An 18,721-nucleotide genomic window follows, 5' to 3' on the forward strand; every position below is an offset into this window, starting at 1 on the left:
AGGGGGACATGAATGTAGCTGAGGAGGACACTGGGGTGCAGGGGTGTAAAATAGACAGTATTGCAGTTGATACCGGGGATGTGCTGGATATTCTTGAGGGCTTGAAAATAGATAAGTCCCCTGGTCCGGACGGGATTTACCCTAGGATTCTCTGGGAGGCAAGAGAGGTGATTGCAGAGCCTCTGGCTCTGATCTTCAGGTCATCGTTGGTCTCTGGTATAGTACCGGAAGATTGGAGGACAGCGAATGTTGTCCCATTGTTTAAGAAGGGGAACAGAGACTTCCCCGGGAATTATAGACCGGTGAGTCTCACTTCTGTTGTGGGCAAGGTTTTAGAAAGAATTATTCAGGATAGGATTTATAGTTATTTGGAGAGTAATGAATTGATTAGAGACAGTCAGCATGGTTTTGTAGCGGGTAGGTCATGCCTTACTAACCTTATTGAGTTCTTTGAGAAAGTGACCAAAGAGGTGGATGGGGGTAAGGCAGTTGACGTGGTGTATATGGATTTTAGTAAGGCGTTTGATAAGGTTCACCATGGTAGGCTTCTGCAGAAAATGCAGATGTATGGGATTGAGGGTAATCTAGGGAATTGGATCAGGAATTGGCTAGCAGATAGGAGACAGAGGGTGGTGGTTGATGGTAAATATTCGTCATGGAGTTCGGTTATGAGTGGTGTGCCTCAGGGATCTGTTTTGGGGTCACTGCTGTTTGTAATTTTTAATAATGATCTGGATGAGGGTATAGTTGGGTGGATTAGTAAGTTTGCTGATGACACCAAAGTCGGAGGTGTGGTAGATTGTGAGGAAGGGTGTCATAGTTTGCAGGGAGACTTAGACAGGTTGCAGAGCTGGGCCGAGAGGTGGTGGATGGAGTTTAATGCGGAGAAGTGTGAGGTAATTCATTTCGGTAGGAGTAACAGATGTGTTGAGTATAGGGAGGACTTTGAATAGTGTGGATGAGCAGAGGGATCTAGGTGTATGTGTACATAGATCCCTGAAAGTTGGGAATCAAGTAGATAAGGTTGTTAAGAAGGCGTACGGTGTCTTGGCGTTTATTGGTAGGGGGATTGAATTTAGGAGTCGCAGCGTCATGTTGCAACTGTACACAACTCTGGTGCGGCCGCACTTGGAGTATTGTGTGCAGTTCTGGTCCCCACATTACAGGAAGGACGTGGAGGCTTTGGAGAGGGTGCAGAGGAGGTTTACCAGGATGTTGCCTGGTATGGAGGGGAGGTCCTATGAGGAGAGACTGAGGGATTTGGGGTTGTTTTCGCTGGAAAGAAGGAGGCTAAGAGGGGATCTTATTGAAACGTGTAAGATGATTAGAGGTTTAGATAGGGTGGATAGTGATAGCCTTTTTCCTCGGATGGAGAAAGCTAGCACGAGGGGACATGGCTTTAAATTAAGGGGGGGTAGTTATGGGACGGATGTCAGGGGTAGGTTCTTTACCCAGAGGGTGGTGAGGGATTGGAATGCCCTGCCTGCTGCAGTTGTAAATGCGCCTAGTTTGGGGGCGTTTAAGAGATCCGTGGATAGGTTTATGGACGAAAAGGGATTGGTTTAGATTACTGGGTCAGTGTTTTTTTTTAAAAACTGGTCGGCGCAACATCGTGGGCCGAAGGGCCTGTTCTGCGCTGTAATGTTCTATGTTCTATGTTTCATGGTCATCAGTAGATCAATTTTTCAGATATTTTTTATCGAATTCAAATTTCACCACCTCCTCGAGCAGGATTCGAACCCATGCCCCCAGAACATTAGCTGAGATCCTAGATGAATAATCTAGGAATAGCACCACAAGGTTAGAGCCTCCCCATCATCTAGTCCTGCTTTTATTTTCTATGTATGTTTCTATGTAAATTCCTTCAGTGTTGCTGGATCAAAGTGCTGGAACTCCTTCTGTAACAACACTGCAGGTATATTCACATCACAGGAGCTCTCATGGTTCAGGAAGGCAGTTCACCACCACCTTATTAGGGTAGTTAGAGATGGGCCATAAGTGCTGCCTAGCTGGTGATGTACGTGTACGTGAATGTTTTAAAGATTCCCATAGACTTACCCAATGTTAAGATTGCTGTCCTGTCAGTCACCCTTGGACATCCGTCCATTACCCTGGACCTTATCATCACTGATCTCCACATGCCTTCCTACCCTGAGAGCTGTCACTGTGCCCATGCCCACCTTGCTCCCTCTCATTACCTGAACCACCAGTCTTGTCTCCCTCTGTGTCCCAGTTGATGAGACTGTTTGCAAACAGATTCTCACCCTGGACCTGACACTCAACCGCATGCCTCTAACTGACTGTTCTAAATTCACACTGGTAGGGCACTTAATTTGGAGAGGGAATGTAATTCCTGCAAAATCACCTTTTCATGAGAACTCATGTGATGCAAATTAATGCAAATATAAATATAATTCCTGACATAGATCAGTGGATAACTCACCTCACACCATCAAAATCAGAGGGCAGAATTCCAAACCAGTTTCCTTCTGCTGGAAAACAGACTTTTTCCATCATGCAAAATTTATTTCCTTGCCCACTGTGATCCCTGCCACTGTGGGGAGTGGAAAATTCCACCCATAGTGTTGGTTTCAAACTGATATGTGAAGTGTGATTGAAACACAGATGTCTAATACCAATACTCAGCCTTGCTGAAAATGAGATTTGAGTCTGTGTAAGGGGGGGAATATGGTGAAGAATTTTAATTGCGGGTGGTACTGTGGTCAGCACTGCTGCCTCCGGTGCCAGGGACCCGGGTTCAATTCAGGCCTCAGATCACTGTCTGTGTTTGCATGTTCTCCCCATGTCTGCGTGGGTTTCCTCCAGGTGTTCCAGTTTCCTTCCACAGTCCAAAGATGTGTGGGTTAGACTGATTGGCCATGCTAAATTGCCCCTTAGTGTCAGGGGGTTAGTAAGGTAAATGTGTGAGGTTATGGGAATGGCCTCCTCCTGCACTATAGGGATTCTATGAATTCAGAAACTGCATAATTGTCTCCCACAGAATAAAGAACTGTACCTTCTTGATGACCCACTTGCTGCAGTGGATAAAGATGTGGCCAGTCACCTTTTAGCAAATTGTATTTTGGGAATTTTGAAAGTCAAGACGGTGATCCTTTGTACACATCGGACAGAGTTTCTGGAAAAGGCTGATATGGTCGTGTTAGTGGAAAATGGAAAGATTATAGAAACAGGTGAGTAAATGAATTGATGTGTAAGTACACTTCTGTGGTACTGAGCTGTAAGGGGCTGTAGAATTCCAAGTTAACTTTCTGATCTGTCTTGCATGAGACAATTGCACTCAGGGCTCTGTCAGTGAGGGAAATATCAACTTGGCTAGTAATTCTGAGAGCCAGGCTAATTCTCTGGGGCCATAGGGGAAATCCCACCACAACAGCTGATTAACACATGTAATTAATGAAAAAGTCTGGCATTGAAAGCTTGTCTCAGTCATGGTACCATGACCGCCATTGTCATTGTCTTCTCAATCCTCTCAAAACTGAAGAGTATAAATGGAGGATCAGCATGGACACCCATAACACTGGCACTTGTTATTGTTGGTGCATGGGGAATGTATGCAGCTCTGCTACCTCTGTCCTTCCTTTGGGATATTCCTTGGAATGCGATGAACCAAGATTCAGTGCTGACCTCCACAGACAGTGTTTTCCCAAGAGTGATTTGTAAGGCTGTTCTCTCTCATGGTGTCTTTGCAACATTCCTCCTGGTTGCCTTGGTGTTTACCCTGAGAAATTTTCCCAAAGAAAATCTGCTTGGGGATTCTTGTTGTTATTGGTGTGAGAGATTTGACCAGTCAATTGAGATTGAGCTTTTGGAGATGGCCTCCATGTTGTTGAGAGATTTGACCAGTCAATTGAGATTGAGCTTTTGGAGATGGCCTCCATGTTGTTGAGAGATTTGACCAGTCAATTGAGATTGAGCTTTTGGAGATGGCCTCCATGTTGTTGAGAGATTTGACCAGTCAATTGAGATTGAGCTTTTGGAGATGGCCTCCATGTTGTTGAGAGATTTGACCAGTCAATTGAGATTGAGCTTTTGGAGATGGCCTCCATGTTGTTGAGAGATTTGACCAGTCAATTGAGATTGAGCTTTTGGAGATGGCCTCCATGTTGTTGAGAGATTTGACCAGTCAATTGAGACTGAGCTTTTGGAGATGGCCTCCATGTTGTTGAGAGATTTGACCAGTCAATTGAGATTGAGCTTTTGGAGATGGCCTCCATGTTGTTGAGCCTTGATTGCTAAAGGACCTCTTTGTTGTGGCTTTTGTCCTGCCATCAAACTTTCATGATGGACCTCAGGTATCTTTGGTAAAAAGCGTTGATGTGGCTCCTGGAGTAGATCCAGAATTCTGCATTTTACAGCAGGGTGGTCAGGACAATGGTCTGTTTGAGTTTGACTTTGGTTTTCAGCTTAATGTCAGGCAGCTTCCAGACACAATCATGGACTTGGCTGTTGGCAGACCATGCTTTCTTCATCAATAGCAGCATCCCTGCAAACCACAGTATAAAGTTGTGAGAATTATTTTTACAACCATCAATAATTATATCTGATGCTTCATAGCATGTGTCTATTGCTGGCTGGCACAGACCCTTGATCTTTGACAGCACTCGAGATTTTGTTTGCCACAGTCTAGATGTCTTCTTTTTGTGAACAGTTTGGACACAATTATCCACATACGAAAGCTGTGTGACTTTGCAGGAGGCACCCAGATTGAAGGGCTTCCCTCTATGGAAGCTGTATGATGCCTCTGGTGACTTCCTTCAGCATTGTAGGAAAGAAGAGATTGAAGTCTTGGGGTTCTTTGAGACATCCTTGCTTTATGTCACCTTTTAATGCAATAGCATTGGGCATCTCACCATGGATCCTAACATGTCCAGCTGTGCCATTGTGCAGTGGGCACAAGATTTTGAAAAGCTTGTTTGGCCATCCTAGTTCAATGAACAAGTAGAATAGAACAGATCAACTCTCACTTTCACAAGGTTTAGTCAGGCCTATGAGTATATATAAATCCTGATGAGGAGACAATGGCCTAGTGGTATTATCGCTGGACTATTGATCCAGAAACTCAGCTACTGTTCTGGGGACCTGGGTTCAAATTGCACCACAGAAAGTGGTGGAACTTCAATTCAATAAAACTTCTGTTGTGGGCAAGGTTTTAGAAAAAATTATTAGGGATAGAATTTATAGTTATTTGGAGTGTAATGAATTGATTAGAAATAGTCAGCATGGTTTTGTAGCGGGTAGGTCGTGCCTTACTAACCTTATTGAGTTTTTTGAGAAGGTGACCAAAGAGGTGGATGGGGGCAAGGCAGTGGACGTGGTATATATGGATTTTAGTAAGGCGTTCAATAAGGTTCACCATGGTAGGCTTCTGCAGAAAATGCAGATGTATGGGATTGGGGGTAATCTAGGAAGTTGGATCAGGAATTGGCTATCAGATAGGAGACAGAGGGTGGTGGTTGATGGTAAATATTCATCATGGAGTTCAGTTACGAGTGGTGTGCCTCAGGGATCTGTTTTGGGGCCACTGTTGTTTGTAATTTTTATTAATGATCTGGATGAGGGTATAGTTGGGTGGATTAGTAAATTTGCTGATGACACCAAAGTTGGAGGTGTGGTAGATTGTGAGGAAGGGTGTCATAGTCTGCAGGGAGACTTAGATAGGTTGCAGAGCTGGGCTGAGAGGTGGCAGATGGAATTTAATGCGGAGAAGTGTGAGGTAATTCACTTTGGTAGGAGCAACAGATGTGTTGAGTATAGGGCTAACGGGAGGACTTTGAATAGTGTGGATGAACAGAGGGATCTAGGTGTGTGTGTACATAGATCCCTGAAAGTTGGGAATCAAGTAGATAAGGTTGTTAAGAAGGCGTACGGTGTCTTGGCGTTTATTGGTAGGGGGATTGAATTTAGGAGTCGCAGCGTCATGTTGCAACTGTACACTACTCTAGTGCGGCCGCACTTGGAGTACTGTGTGCAGTTCTGGTCCCCGCATTACAAGAAGGATGTGGAGGCGTTGGAGAGGGTGCAGAGGAGGTTTACTCGGATGTTGCCTGGTATGGTGGGGAGGTCCTATGAGGAGAGACTGAGGGATTTAGGGTTGTTTTCACTGGAAAGAAGGCGGCTAAGAGGGGATCTTATTGAAACATATAAGATGATTAGAGGTTTAGATAGGGTGGATAGTGATAGCCTTTTTCCTCGGATGGAGAAAGCTAGCACGAGGGGGCATGGCTTTAAATTAAGGGGGGGTAGCTACAGGACGGATGTCAGGGGTAGGTTCTTTACCCAGCGGTTGGTGAGGGATTGGAATGCCCTGCCTGCTGCAGTTGTAAATGCGTCTAGTTTGGGGGCGTTTAAGAGATCTCTGGATAGGTTTATGGACGAAAAGGGATTGGTATAGGCTAGTGGGTCATGGTTTTTGTAACTGGTCGGTGCAACATCGTGGGCCGAAGGGCCTGTTCTGCGCTGTAATGTTCTATGTTCTATGTTCTAAATCTGGAATTAAGAATCTACTGATGACTGATTGTCAGTAAAACCCATCTGGCTCACAGCTCAGGAAGGGAATCAGGATATCACTCCATGTGCTGTCAAGAAACAGTTGGAGGTACTGGATACTGCAAAGCAATGGGCCCTGATAACATTCCGGCAACATTTGGGTGACACGGTGGCACAGTGGTTAGCACTGCTGCTTCACAGCTCCAGGGAACTGAGTTCGATTCCCGGCTCGGGTCACTGTCTATGTGGAGTTTGCACATTCTCCCCATGTCTGCGTGGGTTTCCTCTGGGTGCTCTGATTTCCTCCCACAGTCCAAAGATGTGGGGGTTAGGTTGATTGGCCATGCTAAAATTGCCCCTTAGTGTACTGAGATGTGTAGGCTAGAGGGATTAGTGGGTAAATATGTAGGGATATGCGGGTAGGGCCTGGGTGGGATTTTGTTTGGTGCAGACTCGATGGGCCGAATGGCCTCTTTCTGTGCTGTAGAATTTCTATGATCTGTGAGTAGTACTGAAGACTTGTGCTCCAGAACTTGCTGCTTCCCTAGCTTAGTTTTTCGAGCAAGTTACAACACTGGCATCTACCCAACAACGTGGAATGTTGCCCAGGAATATCCTGTACACAAAAAGCAGGACAAATCCAACCCAGCCAATTACCGCCCAATCAGTCTACTCTTGATCATCAGGAAAGTGATGGAAGGAGTCATCGACAGCACTATCAAGCAGCACCTGCTCCCTGACACCCAGTTTGGCTTTTCCAGGGTCACTCAGCTCCTGAGCTCATTACAGGCTTGGTTCAAACATGGATAAAAGAGCTGAGTTCCAGTAGTTAGGTCAGTGACAACCCTTGTCATCAAAGCAGCATTCGACCGAGTGTGGCATCAAGGAGCCCTAGTGAAACTGGAATCAATGGGTATCAGAGGGAAAACTCTGCGCTGGTTGGAGTCATACCTGGTACGTAGGAAGATGGTTGTAGTTGTGGAGGGCCAGTCATCTCAGCTCCAGGACATCTCTGCAGGAGTCCCTCAGCAGAGAGATTCTTCCCGCTTAGAAAGGACAGGACTCGAGGGCACAGCCTCAAGATAAGTGGGAGGGGGGGGGGGGGTGGAGGCAGTTTAGATCGGAGTTGAGGAGGAACTTCTTCACTCAAAGGGTGGTGAATCTCTGGAATTCTGCCCGTTGAAGTGGTGGAGGCTGCCTCGCTAAATATATTTAAGACACGGGTAGATAGGTTTTTGGTAGGCAAGGGGATTAAGGGTTATGGGGAGAGGGCGGGAAAGTGGAACTGAGACACTTTAGATCAGCCATGATCTTATTGAATGGTGGGGCAGGCTCGAAGGGCCAGATGGCCTACTCCTGCTCCTATTTCTTATGTTCTTGGGGTAGTGTCCTCGGCACAACAATCTTCAGCTGCTTCATCAATGACCTTCCCTCCGTCATAAGGTCAGAAGTGGGGATGTTTGCCGATGATTGCACAACATTCAGCACCATTCGTGACTCCTCGGATACTGAAGCAGCCCATGTTCAAATGTAACAAGATCTGGACAATACTCAGGCTTGGGTTGACAAGTGGAAATAACATTCGTGCCACACAAATACCAGGCAATGACCATCACCAATAACCACTGTTCCTTAACATTCAATGGTGTAACCATCACTCAATCCCCCACTGTCAACATCCTTACCATTGACCAGAAACTCAACTGACTCACTACATAAACACAATGGCTACAAGAGCAGGTTAGAGGCTAGGAATACTGCGGCAAGTAACTCACCTCCTGATTCCCTAGAGCTTGTCCATCATCTACGAGGCACAAATCAGGAGTGTGATGGAATACTCCCCACTTGCCTGGATGGGTGCAGCTCCAACAACACTCAAGAAGCTTGACAACATCCAGGACAAAGCAGCCTGTTTGATTGGCATCACACCTACAAATATTCAATCCCTCCACCTGTAACGCTCGGTAGCAGCAGTGTGTACTAGCTACAAGATGCGCTGCAGCAATTCACCAAAGATCCTTAGACAGCACCTTCCAAACCCGTGACCACTTCCATCTAGAAGGACAAGGGCAGCAGATAAATGAGAACACCATTACCCGCAAGGTTCCCTCCAAGCTACTCACCGTCCAGACTTGGAAATATATCACTGTTCCTTCACAGTCGCTGTGTCAAAATCCTGGAATTCCCTTCCTAATGACATTGTGGGTCAACACACAGCGCACGGACTGCAGCGATTCAAGAAGGCAGCTCACCCACCACCTTCTCAAGGACAATTAAGAATGGGCAATGAATACTGGCCAGCCAGTGACACACATGTCCCAAAAATGAATAACAAAAAAACTGATAGTGCACTGTGTATTTGTCGTGGCCTTGCTATAACATCATATCAGATCTCCCATGGTTAGCATTAAAACCAGACTGTGATTCTGGGTGAACATCATCTGTAATGTTTTTAATAGATGGTTTAATACAACCCTTGCAAGAATCTGCCCTGTGATTGAGCTATACCCAGTTGCTTGTGATAACGATGATGTGGGGATGCCAGTGTTAAACTGGGGTGGGGACAGTAAGAAGTTTCACAACACCAGGTTAAAGTCCAACAGGTTTATTTGGAATCATGAACTTTCAGAGCGCTGCACCTTCCTCAGGTGAGTGGAGAGCTGGGTCACAAACAGGGCATATATAGACATAGACAAAATTGCAAGATAATGCTTGGAATGTGAGTGTTTTCAGACAGTGTGAATGGACAGAGGGTTAAGTACAGGTTACAGAGATGTGTATTGTCTCCAGACAGTACAGTAAGTGAGGTTTTGCAACTCCAGGCAAGTCACGGGGGTTACAGATAGTGCGACATGAACCCAAGATCCCTGTTGAGACCGTCCTCATGTGTGTGGAACTTGGCTATCAGTCTCTGTTCAGCGACTCTGCGCTGTCGTGTGTCGTGAAGGCCGCCTTGGAGAACGCTTACCCGAAGGTCAGAGGCTGAATGTCCGTGACTGCTGAAGTGTTCCCCAAATAGGAAGGGAATAGTCTTGCCTGGTGATTGGAGAATGGTGAACATTCATCCGGTGTTGTAGAGTCTGCATGGTCTCACCAATGTGCCATGCCTCGGGACACCCTTTTCTGCAGCGTATCAAGTTGTCATGTATGTACTGTGTACCTGGTGGATAGTGTTCTCACGTGTCGTTGTGTGGTGTCGTGGTCACAGTTCTGCTGAAGGCTGGGTAGTTTCCTGTGGACAATGGTCTGTTTGAGGTTTGAAGACAAGTAGTGGGGTCTGGGGATGGCCCTGGCGAGATATTCATGATGAAATGTTGAAGGCTCTGAAGAAGATGTCATAGTTTCTCCGCTCTGGGGAAGCACTGGACGATGAAGGATACTCTGTCCGCCATGTCCCATGTTTGTCTTCTGAGGAGGTCGGTGCGGTTTTTGGCTGTGGCGCATCGGAACTGTTGATTGAAGAGTTGAGCACAACATCCTGTTCTTAGGAAGGCATCTGTTAGTATCTGTTGCGATCCTCCTTGTCTGAGCAGATCCTGTGTATATGGAAGGCTTGTACATAGGGCATGGCTTCTTTAACGTGTTCATAGCGGAAGTTGGAAAGGTGGAGCTTTGTGTGGTTATCCGTGGGCCTGCAGTAGAGTCTGAGGTGACCATCCTTAATGGAGATGCGTATGTTCAAGAATGCAACTTATTCTGGAGAGTTGTCCATGAGTCTGATGGTGGGATGGAACTTGTTACTGTCATCATATCGTTGTTTCAGTGATTGTTCACCATGAGGCCAAAGGAAGAAAATGTCATTGATGTATCTAGTGTATAGCATTGGTTGAAGGTCCTGTGTGGTGAAGAAGTCTGATTCGAACCTGTGCATGAAGATGTTGGCATATTGAGGTGCAGATTTTGTCACATTGGCTGTTCTATGTGTCTGGATGAAGGTGAAGAGTTGTGGTCCAGGATGAAGCGGAGGAGTTGTAAAATTGCTTATGGAGTTTGGTAGTTGTCGGCGTTGAGTATCGAGGCAGTCGCAGCAATGCCATCGTTGTGGGGGATGTTGGTGTAGAGCGCCGAGATATCCATTGTGACGAGGAGTGTCCCTGGTTCAACTGCTCCACGTGTGCTGAGTTTCTTAGGAAGTCCGTAGTGTCACCACTGAAGCTGGGGGTTCTTTTGTACAATGGGTTTCAGGATGCCCTCGACGTAGCCGGAGAGGTTCTCACGCAGGGTCCCGTTGCCCGATATGATGGGACGGCTGGGTGTGTTTGCCTTGTGTATCTTTGGGAGGCAGTAGAGATCTCCAATGCAGGGAGTATGTAAGGTGCTGGGAAGGTCTGAAGGCCTTGATCAGTGTGTTGAATTGGTGGATGTGTTCTTTGATCGAATATGCGGTTAACAGTGGTCTTCCTGGTTGTTCAGTTGTTGGTACACTTCTTTGCAGTAACCCATTCTGTTCAGGATGACGATGGCCCCTCCTTTTCCGCTGGTTTGATGACAATGTTGCGGTTGGTCTTGAGAGTGCAGATTTCATTGCGTTGTGCTTGGCTGATGTTCAGGGCTGTCTTGTGAGTGCAGCTGATAAATCTGGTGTTGACACACCTCCTGATAGCTTGAGCATATAAGTCGCGTCTAGGGCAGAAACCTTCTGGAGGGATCCACTTTGATTCTTTTCTGTTGGAGATCCCTACACTCAATCCAGAATTTTTCCTGTCCAGATTCACACAAAAATGCGAACTATTTTGATAAAGTATCAGACGACATGCATTATCAATGAAATTGTCACACTATCTTCAGTTTAGTGTAAGACAAATTGACTGTCATTTTCTGTGTGGAGTTTGCACACTGTCTCTGTGTCTGTGTGGGTTTCCTCGGGTAGTCTGGTTTCCTCCTACTGTCCAAAGATGTGCAGCCTAGGTGGATTCACCATGCTAAATTGTCTCTTAGCATCAGGGGGTTTAGCTAGGGTAAATGCATGGGTTTATGGTGATAGGTCCTGGGTGGGATTGTGGTAGGTGCAGACTCGATGGGCCGAATGGCTTTCTTCACGGTATGATTCCATGAAGGAAGCAAAGCAACTGGCCTGTAACTACTTGATGGGCCAGTCGAAAGGTCCTCTGCTCACGTGGCAACCTCTTGAAATGCTAAAGTCTCAAACAGGACTTGGGGGGCTGACTGGGAGTGTCTAATAAGCAGACACCAAAGGTCAAATGCTGCCAAAGAGGCTAAGAAATATCATTGGCTGCATTTGTCTGCCTCCTATTGGTGGGCTCAGACTCGCATTGAGACAGAAAGTTGGCTCCAAGACACTTAAGTTTCATTCGTTGTCCCCAGGTTTTGCTTGTTGACTTATTTTGTTTTTTGTATAGGTACCCCTGATCAAATTCTGTCCACCGAGGAAGGGCAAACAAGTACACAAAAAAAATCTTCAAAAAAGAAAGCTGTGGGTAAGTGTACCCTCCTGCCAAACAATAGAGAGTATAAATCCTGCTAGCAAAATAAATCGTCCAAGGGAAATCCCTCCAGTCAGAGAGATAAAAGAAGATAATAGTACTCCAGTTACATTGTGAGTATTTACAACGTAAACAGGAACTTGAAATGTTAGACACATATTCTACTTCCTTCTGTTGTTAGGATCCGCCTGGGGATTTGTAAACCTAAAGAACCAAATTTACAAATGAACCCCAAATGAAGAAATTACTGGTCAGCAGGATGGAAGATTATTATCTGAATTGTGGCAGTTTAGGAAAAGAGGAAGTGCAATGTGACCTGGGTGTCATGGTGGAACAGTCACTGATGGCTGGTATGCAGGTACAGCAGGCAGTGAGGAAAGCTAATGGCATACTGACCTTCATAGTGAGGGGATTTGAGTATAGGAGTAAGGATGTCTTGTTACAGTTAGACCACAGGTTGAGTTTTGTGTGCAGTTTTGGTTTCCTGTCTGAGGAAGGACATTCCTGCTATTGAGAGAGTCCAGCAAAGGTTCACCAGGCTGATTCCCAGAATGGCAGAACCTGGATCAGTTGGGCTTGTACTCACTGGAATTTAGAAGAATGAGAGGGGATCTCATAGAAATATATAAAATCCTGGTGAGACTGGACAGGCTAGATGCGGGAAGAATGTTCCTGATTTTGGGGAAGTCCAGGACTACAATCTAAGAATAAGAGGTAAGCCATTCAGGACTGAAATGAGGAAGAACTTCTTCACTCAGAGTTGTGAACCTGTGGAATTCTCTATCAGAGAAAGCTGTTTGGGCCAGTTCATTGAATATGATTGAGAGGGAGCTGTACGTGTCCCTTGTAGCTAAATGGATCAAGGGGGTCTGGACAGAAAGTGGGAGTGGGATATGCAGACTGCATGATCATATTGAATTGAATGGTAGTGCAGTCTTGAACTTTTTTCACTGTCCACTATGCCACCAGTCTTGGTGTCTTCTGCAAACTTACTAATCATGCCCCCTATATTTTCATCCAAATCATTAAATGACAAATAACAGAGGACCCAGTTTATTGCAGACTCAGTTTTATGGAGAGAGAAATATTGTTGAGAGGAAAGGAGGCAAGACATATGAAAGACAAATTCGATACTCCAAGTGCAGCCGAACTAAGGTTCCATAAAGCTACATGACTTGCCAATTTTTAAACTCAGTGCCCCGGCCGATGAAGGCAAGCATGTCGTATGCCTTCTTGACTAATTTCTCCACCTGCATTGCCACTTTTAGTGACCTGCGTACCTGTATACCCAGATCCCTCTGCTTATCAATATTCCTAAGCATTCTGCCATTTACTGTATATTTCATATCTGTATTAGATCTTCCAGAATGCATTACCTCACATTTCTCCGGATTAAACTCCATCTCCCATTTGTCCATCCAAGTTTCCAAGCGATCTATATTCTGCTGTATCCTCTGATGGTCCTCATCGCTATCCACAAATCCACCAACCTTTGTGTCGTCCGCAAATTAATCAAACCAGTTACATTTTCCTCCAAATCATTTATACACATTACAAATCACAAAGGTCCCAGCACTGATCCCTGAGGAACACCACTTGTTACAGCCCTCCATTCAGAAATGCATCCTTCCACTCCCACCCTTTGTCTTCTTTGACCGATGGTAGTCATGATGTGGAGATCAGCATGGTTTTGTGGAGGGTAGGTCGTGCCTTACTAACCTTATTGAGTTTTTTGAGAAAGTGACCAAAGAGGTGGATGGGGGTAAGGCAGTTGACGTGGTATATATGGACTTTAGTAAGGCGTTTGATAAGGTTCACCATGGAAGGCTTCTGCAGAAAATGCAGATGTATGGGATTGAGGGTGATTTAGTTAATTGGATCAGGAATTGGCTAGCAGATAGGAGACAGAGGGTGGTGGTTGATGGTAAGTATTCGTCATGGAGTTCGGTTACGAGTGGTATGCCTCAGGGATCTGTTTTGGGGCCACTGCTGTTTGTAATTTTTATTAATGATCTGGATGAGGGTATAGTTGGGTGGATCAGTAAATTTGCTGATGACACCAAAGTCGGAGGAGTGGTAGATAGTGAGGAAGGGTGTCATAGTTTACAGAGAGACTTGGACAAGTTGCAGAGCTGTGCCGAGAGGTGGTGGATGGAGTTTAATGCGGAAAAGTGTGAGGTAATTCACTTTGGTAGGAATAACAGATGTGTAGAGTAGGACTCTGAATAGTGTGGATGAGCAGAGGGATCTAGGTGTATGTGTACATAGATCCCTGAAAGTTGGGAATCAAGTAGATAAGGTTGTTAGGAAGGCATACGGTGTCTTGGCGTTTATTGGTAGGGGGATTGAATTTAGGAGCCGCAGCATCATGTTGCAACTGTACACAACTCTGGTGCGGCCGCACTTGGAGTACTGTGTGCAGTTCTGGTCCCCACATAATAGGAAGGATGTGGAGGCTTTGGAGAGGGTGCAGAGGAGGTTTACCAGGATGTTGCCTGGTATGGAGGGAAGGTCCTATGAGGAGAGACTGAGGGATTTGAGGTTGTTTTCGTTAGAAAGAAGGCAGCTAAGAGGGGACCTTATTGAAACATTTAAGATGATTAGAGGTTTAGATAGGGTGGACAGTGATAGCCTTTTTCCTCTGATGGAGAAATCTAGCACGAGGGGGCATGGCTTTAAATTAAGGGGGGGTAGTTATAGGACGGATGTCAGGGGTAGGTTCTTTACCCAGAGGGTGGTGACGGATTGGAATGCCCTGCCTGCTGCAGTTGTAAATGCGCCTAGTTTGGGGGTGTTTAAGAGATCCGTGGATAGGTTTATGGATGGAAAGGGTTTGGTTTAGGTTAGTGGGTCATTGCTTTTCAATTGGTCGGCGCAACATTGTGGGCCGAAGGGCCTGTTCTGCGCTGTAATGTTCTATGTTCTATCTTTGGGTAAGCGTTCTCCAAGGCAGCCTTCACGACTACACAAAGTCACTGAGTAGAGACTGATAGCCAAGTTCTGCACACATGCAGTTGAGTGACCTATAGTAAACCCTCAACATTGTGACTATAGGGGTGTAAAATAGACAGTATTACGGTTGATAAAGGGGATGTGCTGGAAATTCTTGAGGGGCTGAAAATAGATAAGTCCCCTGGTCCGGATGGGATCTACCCTAGGATTCTCTGGGAGGCTAGAGAGGTGATTGCAGAGCCTCTGGCTCAGATCTTCAGGTCGTCATTGGTCTCTGGTGTAGTCCCGGAGGATTGGAGGATAGCGAATGTTGTCCCATTGTTTAAGAAGGGGAACAGAGACTTTGCCGGGAATTATAGACCGGTGAGTCTTACTTCTGTTGTGGGCAAGGTTTTAGAAAAAATTATTAGGGATAGGATTTATAGTTATTTGGAGTGTAATGAATTGATTAGAAATAGTCAGCATGGTTTTGTAGCGGGTAGGTCGTGCCTTACTAACCTTATTGAGTTTTTTGAGAAGGTGACCAAAGAGGTGGATGGGGGCAAGGCAGTTGACGTGGTATATATGGATTTTAGTAAGGCGTTCGATAAGGTTCACCATGGTAGGCTTCTGCAGAAAATGCAGATGTATGGGATTGTGGGTAATCTAGGAAGTTGGATCAGGAATTGGCTATCAGATAGGAGACAGAGGGTGGTGGTGGATGGTAAATATTCATCATGGAGTACAGTTACGAGTGGTGTGCCTCAGGGATCTGTTTTGGGGCCACTGTTGTTTGTAATTTTTATTAATGATCTGGATGAGGGTATAGTTGGGTGGATTAGTAAATTTGCTGATGACACCAAAGTTGGAGGTGTGGTAGATTGTGAGGAAGGGTGTCATAGTCTGCAGGGAGACTTAGATAGGTTGCAGAGCTGGGCCGAGAGGTGGCAGATGGAATTTAATGCGGAGAAGTGTGAGGTAATTCACTTTGGTAGGAGCAACAGATGTGTCGAGTATAGGGCTAACGGGAGGACTTTGAATAGTGTGGATGAACAGAGGGATCTAGGTGTGTGTGTACATAGATCCCTGAAAGTTGGGAATCAAGTAGATAAGGTTGTTAAGAAGGCGTACGGTGTCTTGGCGTTTATTGGTAGGGGGATTGAATTTAGGAGTCGCAGTGTAATGTTGCAACTGTACACTACTCTAGTGCGGCCGCACTTGGAGTACTGTGTGCAGTTCTGGTCCCCGCATTACAAGAAGGATGTGGAGGCGTTGGAGAGGGTGCAGAGGAGGTTTACTAGGATGTTGCCTGGTATGGTGGGGAGGTCCTATGAGGAGAGACTGAGGGATTTAGGGTTGTTTTCGTTGGAAAGAAGGCGGCTAAGAGGGGATCTTATTGAAACATATAAGATGATTAGAGGTTTAGATAGGGTGGATAGTGATAGCCTTTTTCCTCGGATGGAGAAAGCTAGCACGAGGGGGCATGGCTTTAAATTAAGGGGGGGTAGCTACAGGACGGATGTCAGGGGTAGGTTCTTTACCCAGCGGGTGGTGAGGGATTGGAATGCCCTGCCTGCTGCAGTTGTAAATGCGTCTAGTTTGGGGGCGTTTAAGAGATCTCTGGATAGGTTTATGGACGAAAAGGGATTGGTATAGGCTAGTGGGTCATTGTTTTTGTAACTGGTCGGCGCAACATCGTGGGCCGAAGGGCCTGTTCTGCGCTGTAATGTTCTATGTTCTATGTTCTATGTTCTATACCCTTCCTATTCCTGAGCGCTACCCATATTGCCTCACTGTATGAGCCCTCCGAGGTGTCCTCCCAGAGTACAGCTGTGATATTCTCCTTAACCAGTAGTCTAAATCCCCCAGCCCTTTTACATCCCCCTCTATCCACCTGAAACATCTGTACCCTGGAATGTTTAGCTGCCAATCCTGTCCTTCCCTTAACCAAGTCTCTGTAATGGCAATGTCATCATGGTTCCTAGTATTAATCCAAGCTCTAAATTCATTCGCCTTACTTGTTACACTTCTTGCATTGAAACTAATGCATTTCAGGCCACCAGACTCTCTCTCATTTGCAACCCCACCCTGCTACTGTTTCTCTGAGTCTTACTGGCCCTACACTCTCGTTCCCCTTCACCTTTGCTTCGTGCCCCACACCCCCCGCCAAACTCGTTTAAATCCTCCCGTGTGACACTAGCAAACCTCCCGGCCAGAATATTTGTGCCCCTCCAGTTTAGATGCAACCCATCTTTCTTATACAGGTCCCATCTGCCCCACAAGACACCCCAATGGTCCAGATATCAGAAACCTTCCCTCCAGCTGTTTAGCCACATGTTGAGTTGCACTATCTTCCTAAACCCTAGCCTCACTAGCACTTGGCACAGGGAGTAAGCCTGAGATTACAACTCTAGACCTCCTGCTTTTTAACTTTCTATCTAATTCTCTAAACTGCTTCTGCAGGACCTCATCACTCTTCCTGCCTATGTCGGTAGTACCAATATGTACCACGACCTCTGGCTGTTCACTCTCTCCCATCAGAAAGCTTTTTGTCCGTTCAGAGGTATCCGGGACCCTGGCACCAGGAAGGCAACATACATCCTGGAATCTCTCACATCCACAGAAATGCCTATCTGTACCCCTAACTAATAGAGTCTCCTATAACTATTGCTCTAGTCTTCTTTGTCCCTCCCTGTTTAACAACAGAGCCAGCCGTGGTTCCACTGCTTTGGCTGCTGCTGTTGTTATCCGGTAGCACAGTGGTTAGCACTGCTGCTTCACAGCTCCAGGGTCCTGGGTTCAATTCCCAGCTCGGGTCACTGTGTGGAGTTTGCACATTCTCCTCGTGTCTGTGTGGGTTTCCTCCGGGTGCTCCGGTTTCCTCCCACAGTCCAAAGATATGCAGATTAGGTTGATCGGCCGTACTAAGAAATTGCCCCTTAGTGTCCAGGGATGTGTAGGTTAGAGGGATTAGTGGGTATAACATGTAAGGATATGGGGGGTAGGGCCTGGGTGGGATCGTGGTCGGTGCAGACTCGATGGGCCGAAGGGCCTCTTTCTGCACTGTAGGCTTCTATGTTTCTATCCCCTGATAGCTCATCTTCCCCAACAGTATCCAAAATGGTACATTTGTTAGAGAGGGGGATGATCACAGGGAATTCCTGCACTGACTGCCTGCCCCTTCTGGTGGTCACCCATCTATCTGCCTGCACCATCGGTGTGACCACGTCTCTAAAGCTTCTATCAATGACACTTTCCGCCACCTTCACGCTCCTAAGTGCGTCCAACTGCTGCTCCAACCTTTCCATACAGTCTGTAAGAAGCTGCAATTGGGTGAACTTCCTGCAGACATTGCTGTCCCACATCTCACAAGTGCAACATATAACCCCACTGAGTGACATTTCGAACACCAATTAAATTATTTGAAAAAATTTATAATACTCTTACCTTCACTTTTACTTTCTCACAGTGGCCTTTTTTTTGGTTAGAGGAGGAGAGAGGGAAAGACTAATCCAGTGTTTCAGCCTTACTTTTTATTTTTATTGAATTCGTATTCCACCATCTGCCATGGCAGGATTCGAAACCAGATCCCCACAATGCTGCCTGAGTTTCTGGATTAATAGTCCGCTGATAATATCACAAGGCCATCTGCTCCCGCACTTGTTCTGTAGCCTTCTAGGGTGCAGCACTCTAAGTGCATTTCCAAGGGTTTTTAAATGTTATTAGGGATTCTGCCTTTATCACACTATCAAGCACATCTTCCCCCACTATTAACATCCTCGGGGTTACCATTGACCAGAAACTCCACTGGACTCAACAATACATTGGCTACAAGAGCA

At 46.0% G+C, this 18,721-nt stretch overlaps 1 protein-coding gene across 1 annotated transcript in view; it reads left to right on the forward strand.

Annotated features, from left to right (window-relative positions):
- The window catches only part of abcc10 (ATP-binding cassette, sub-family C (CFTR/MRP), member 10), a 185,868-nt gene that overhangs the window by 43,202 nt on the left and 123,945 nt on the right, over positions 1-18,721 (forward strand). Inside the window, exons 5-6 of the mRNA XM_080193456.1 lie at positions 3,002-3,191; positions 11,868-11,945. Of these exons, the coding sequence (XP_080049582.1) occupies positions 3,002-3,191; positions 11,868-11,945 (268 nt within the window). The remainder of the gene's footprint in view (positions 1-3,001; positions 3,192-11,867; positions 11,946-18,721) is intronic.

Source organism: Carcharhinus amblyrhynchos, chromosome 7 (genome assembly GCF_965287045.1).
Source record: "Carcharhinus amblyrhynchos chromosome 7, sCarAmb.v2.hapA, whole genome shotgun sequence".
Lineage (NCBI taxonomy): Eukaryota > Metazoa > Chordata > Chondrichthyes > Carcharhiniformes > Carcharhinidae > Carcharhinus > Carcharhinus amblyrhynchos.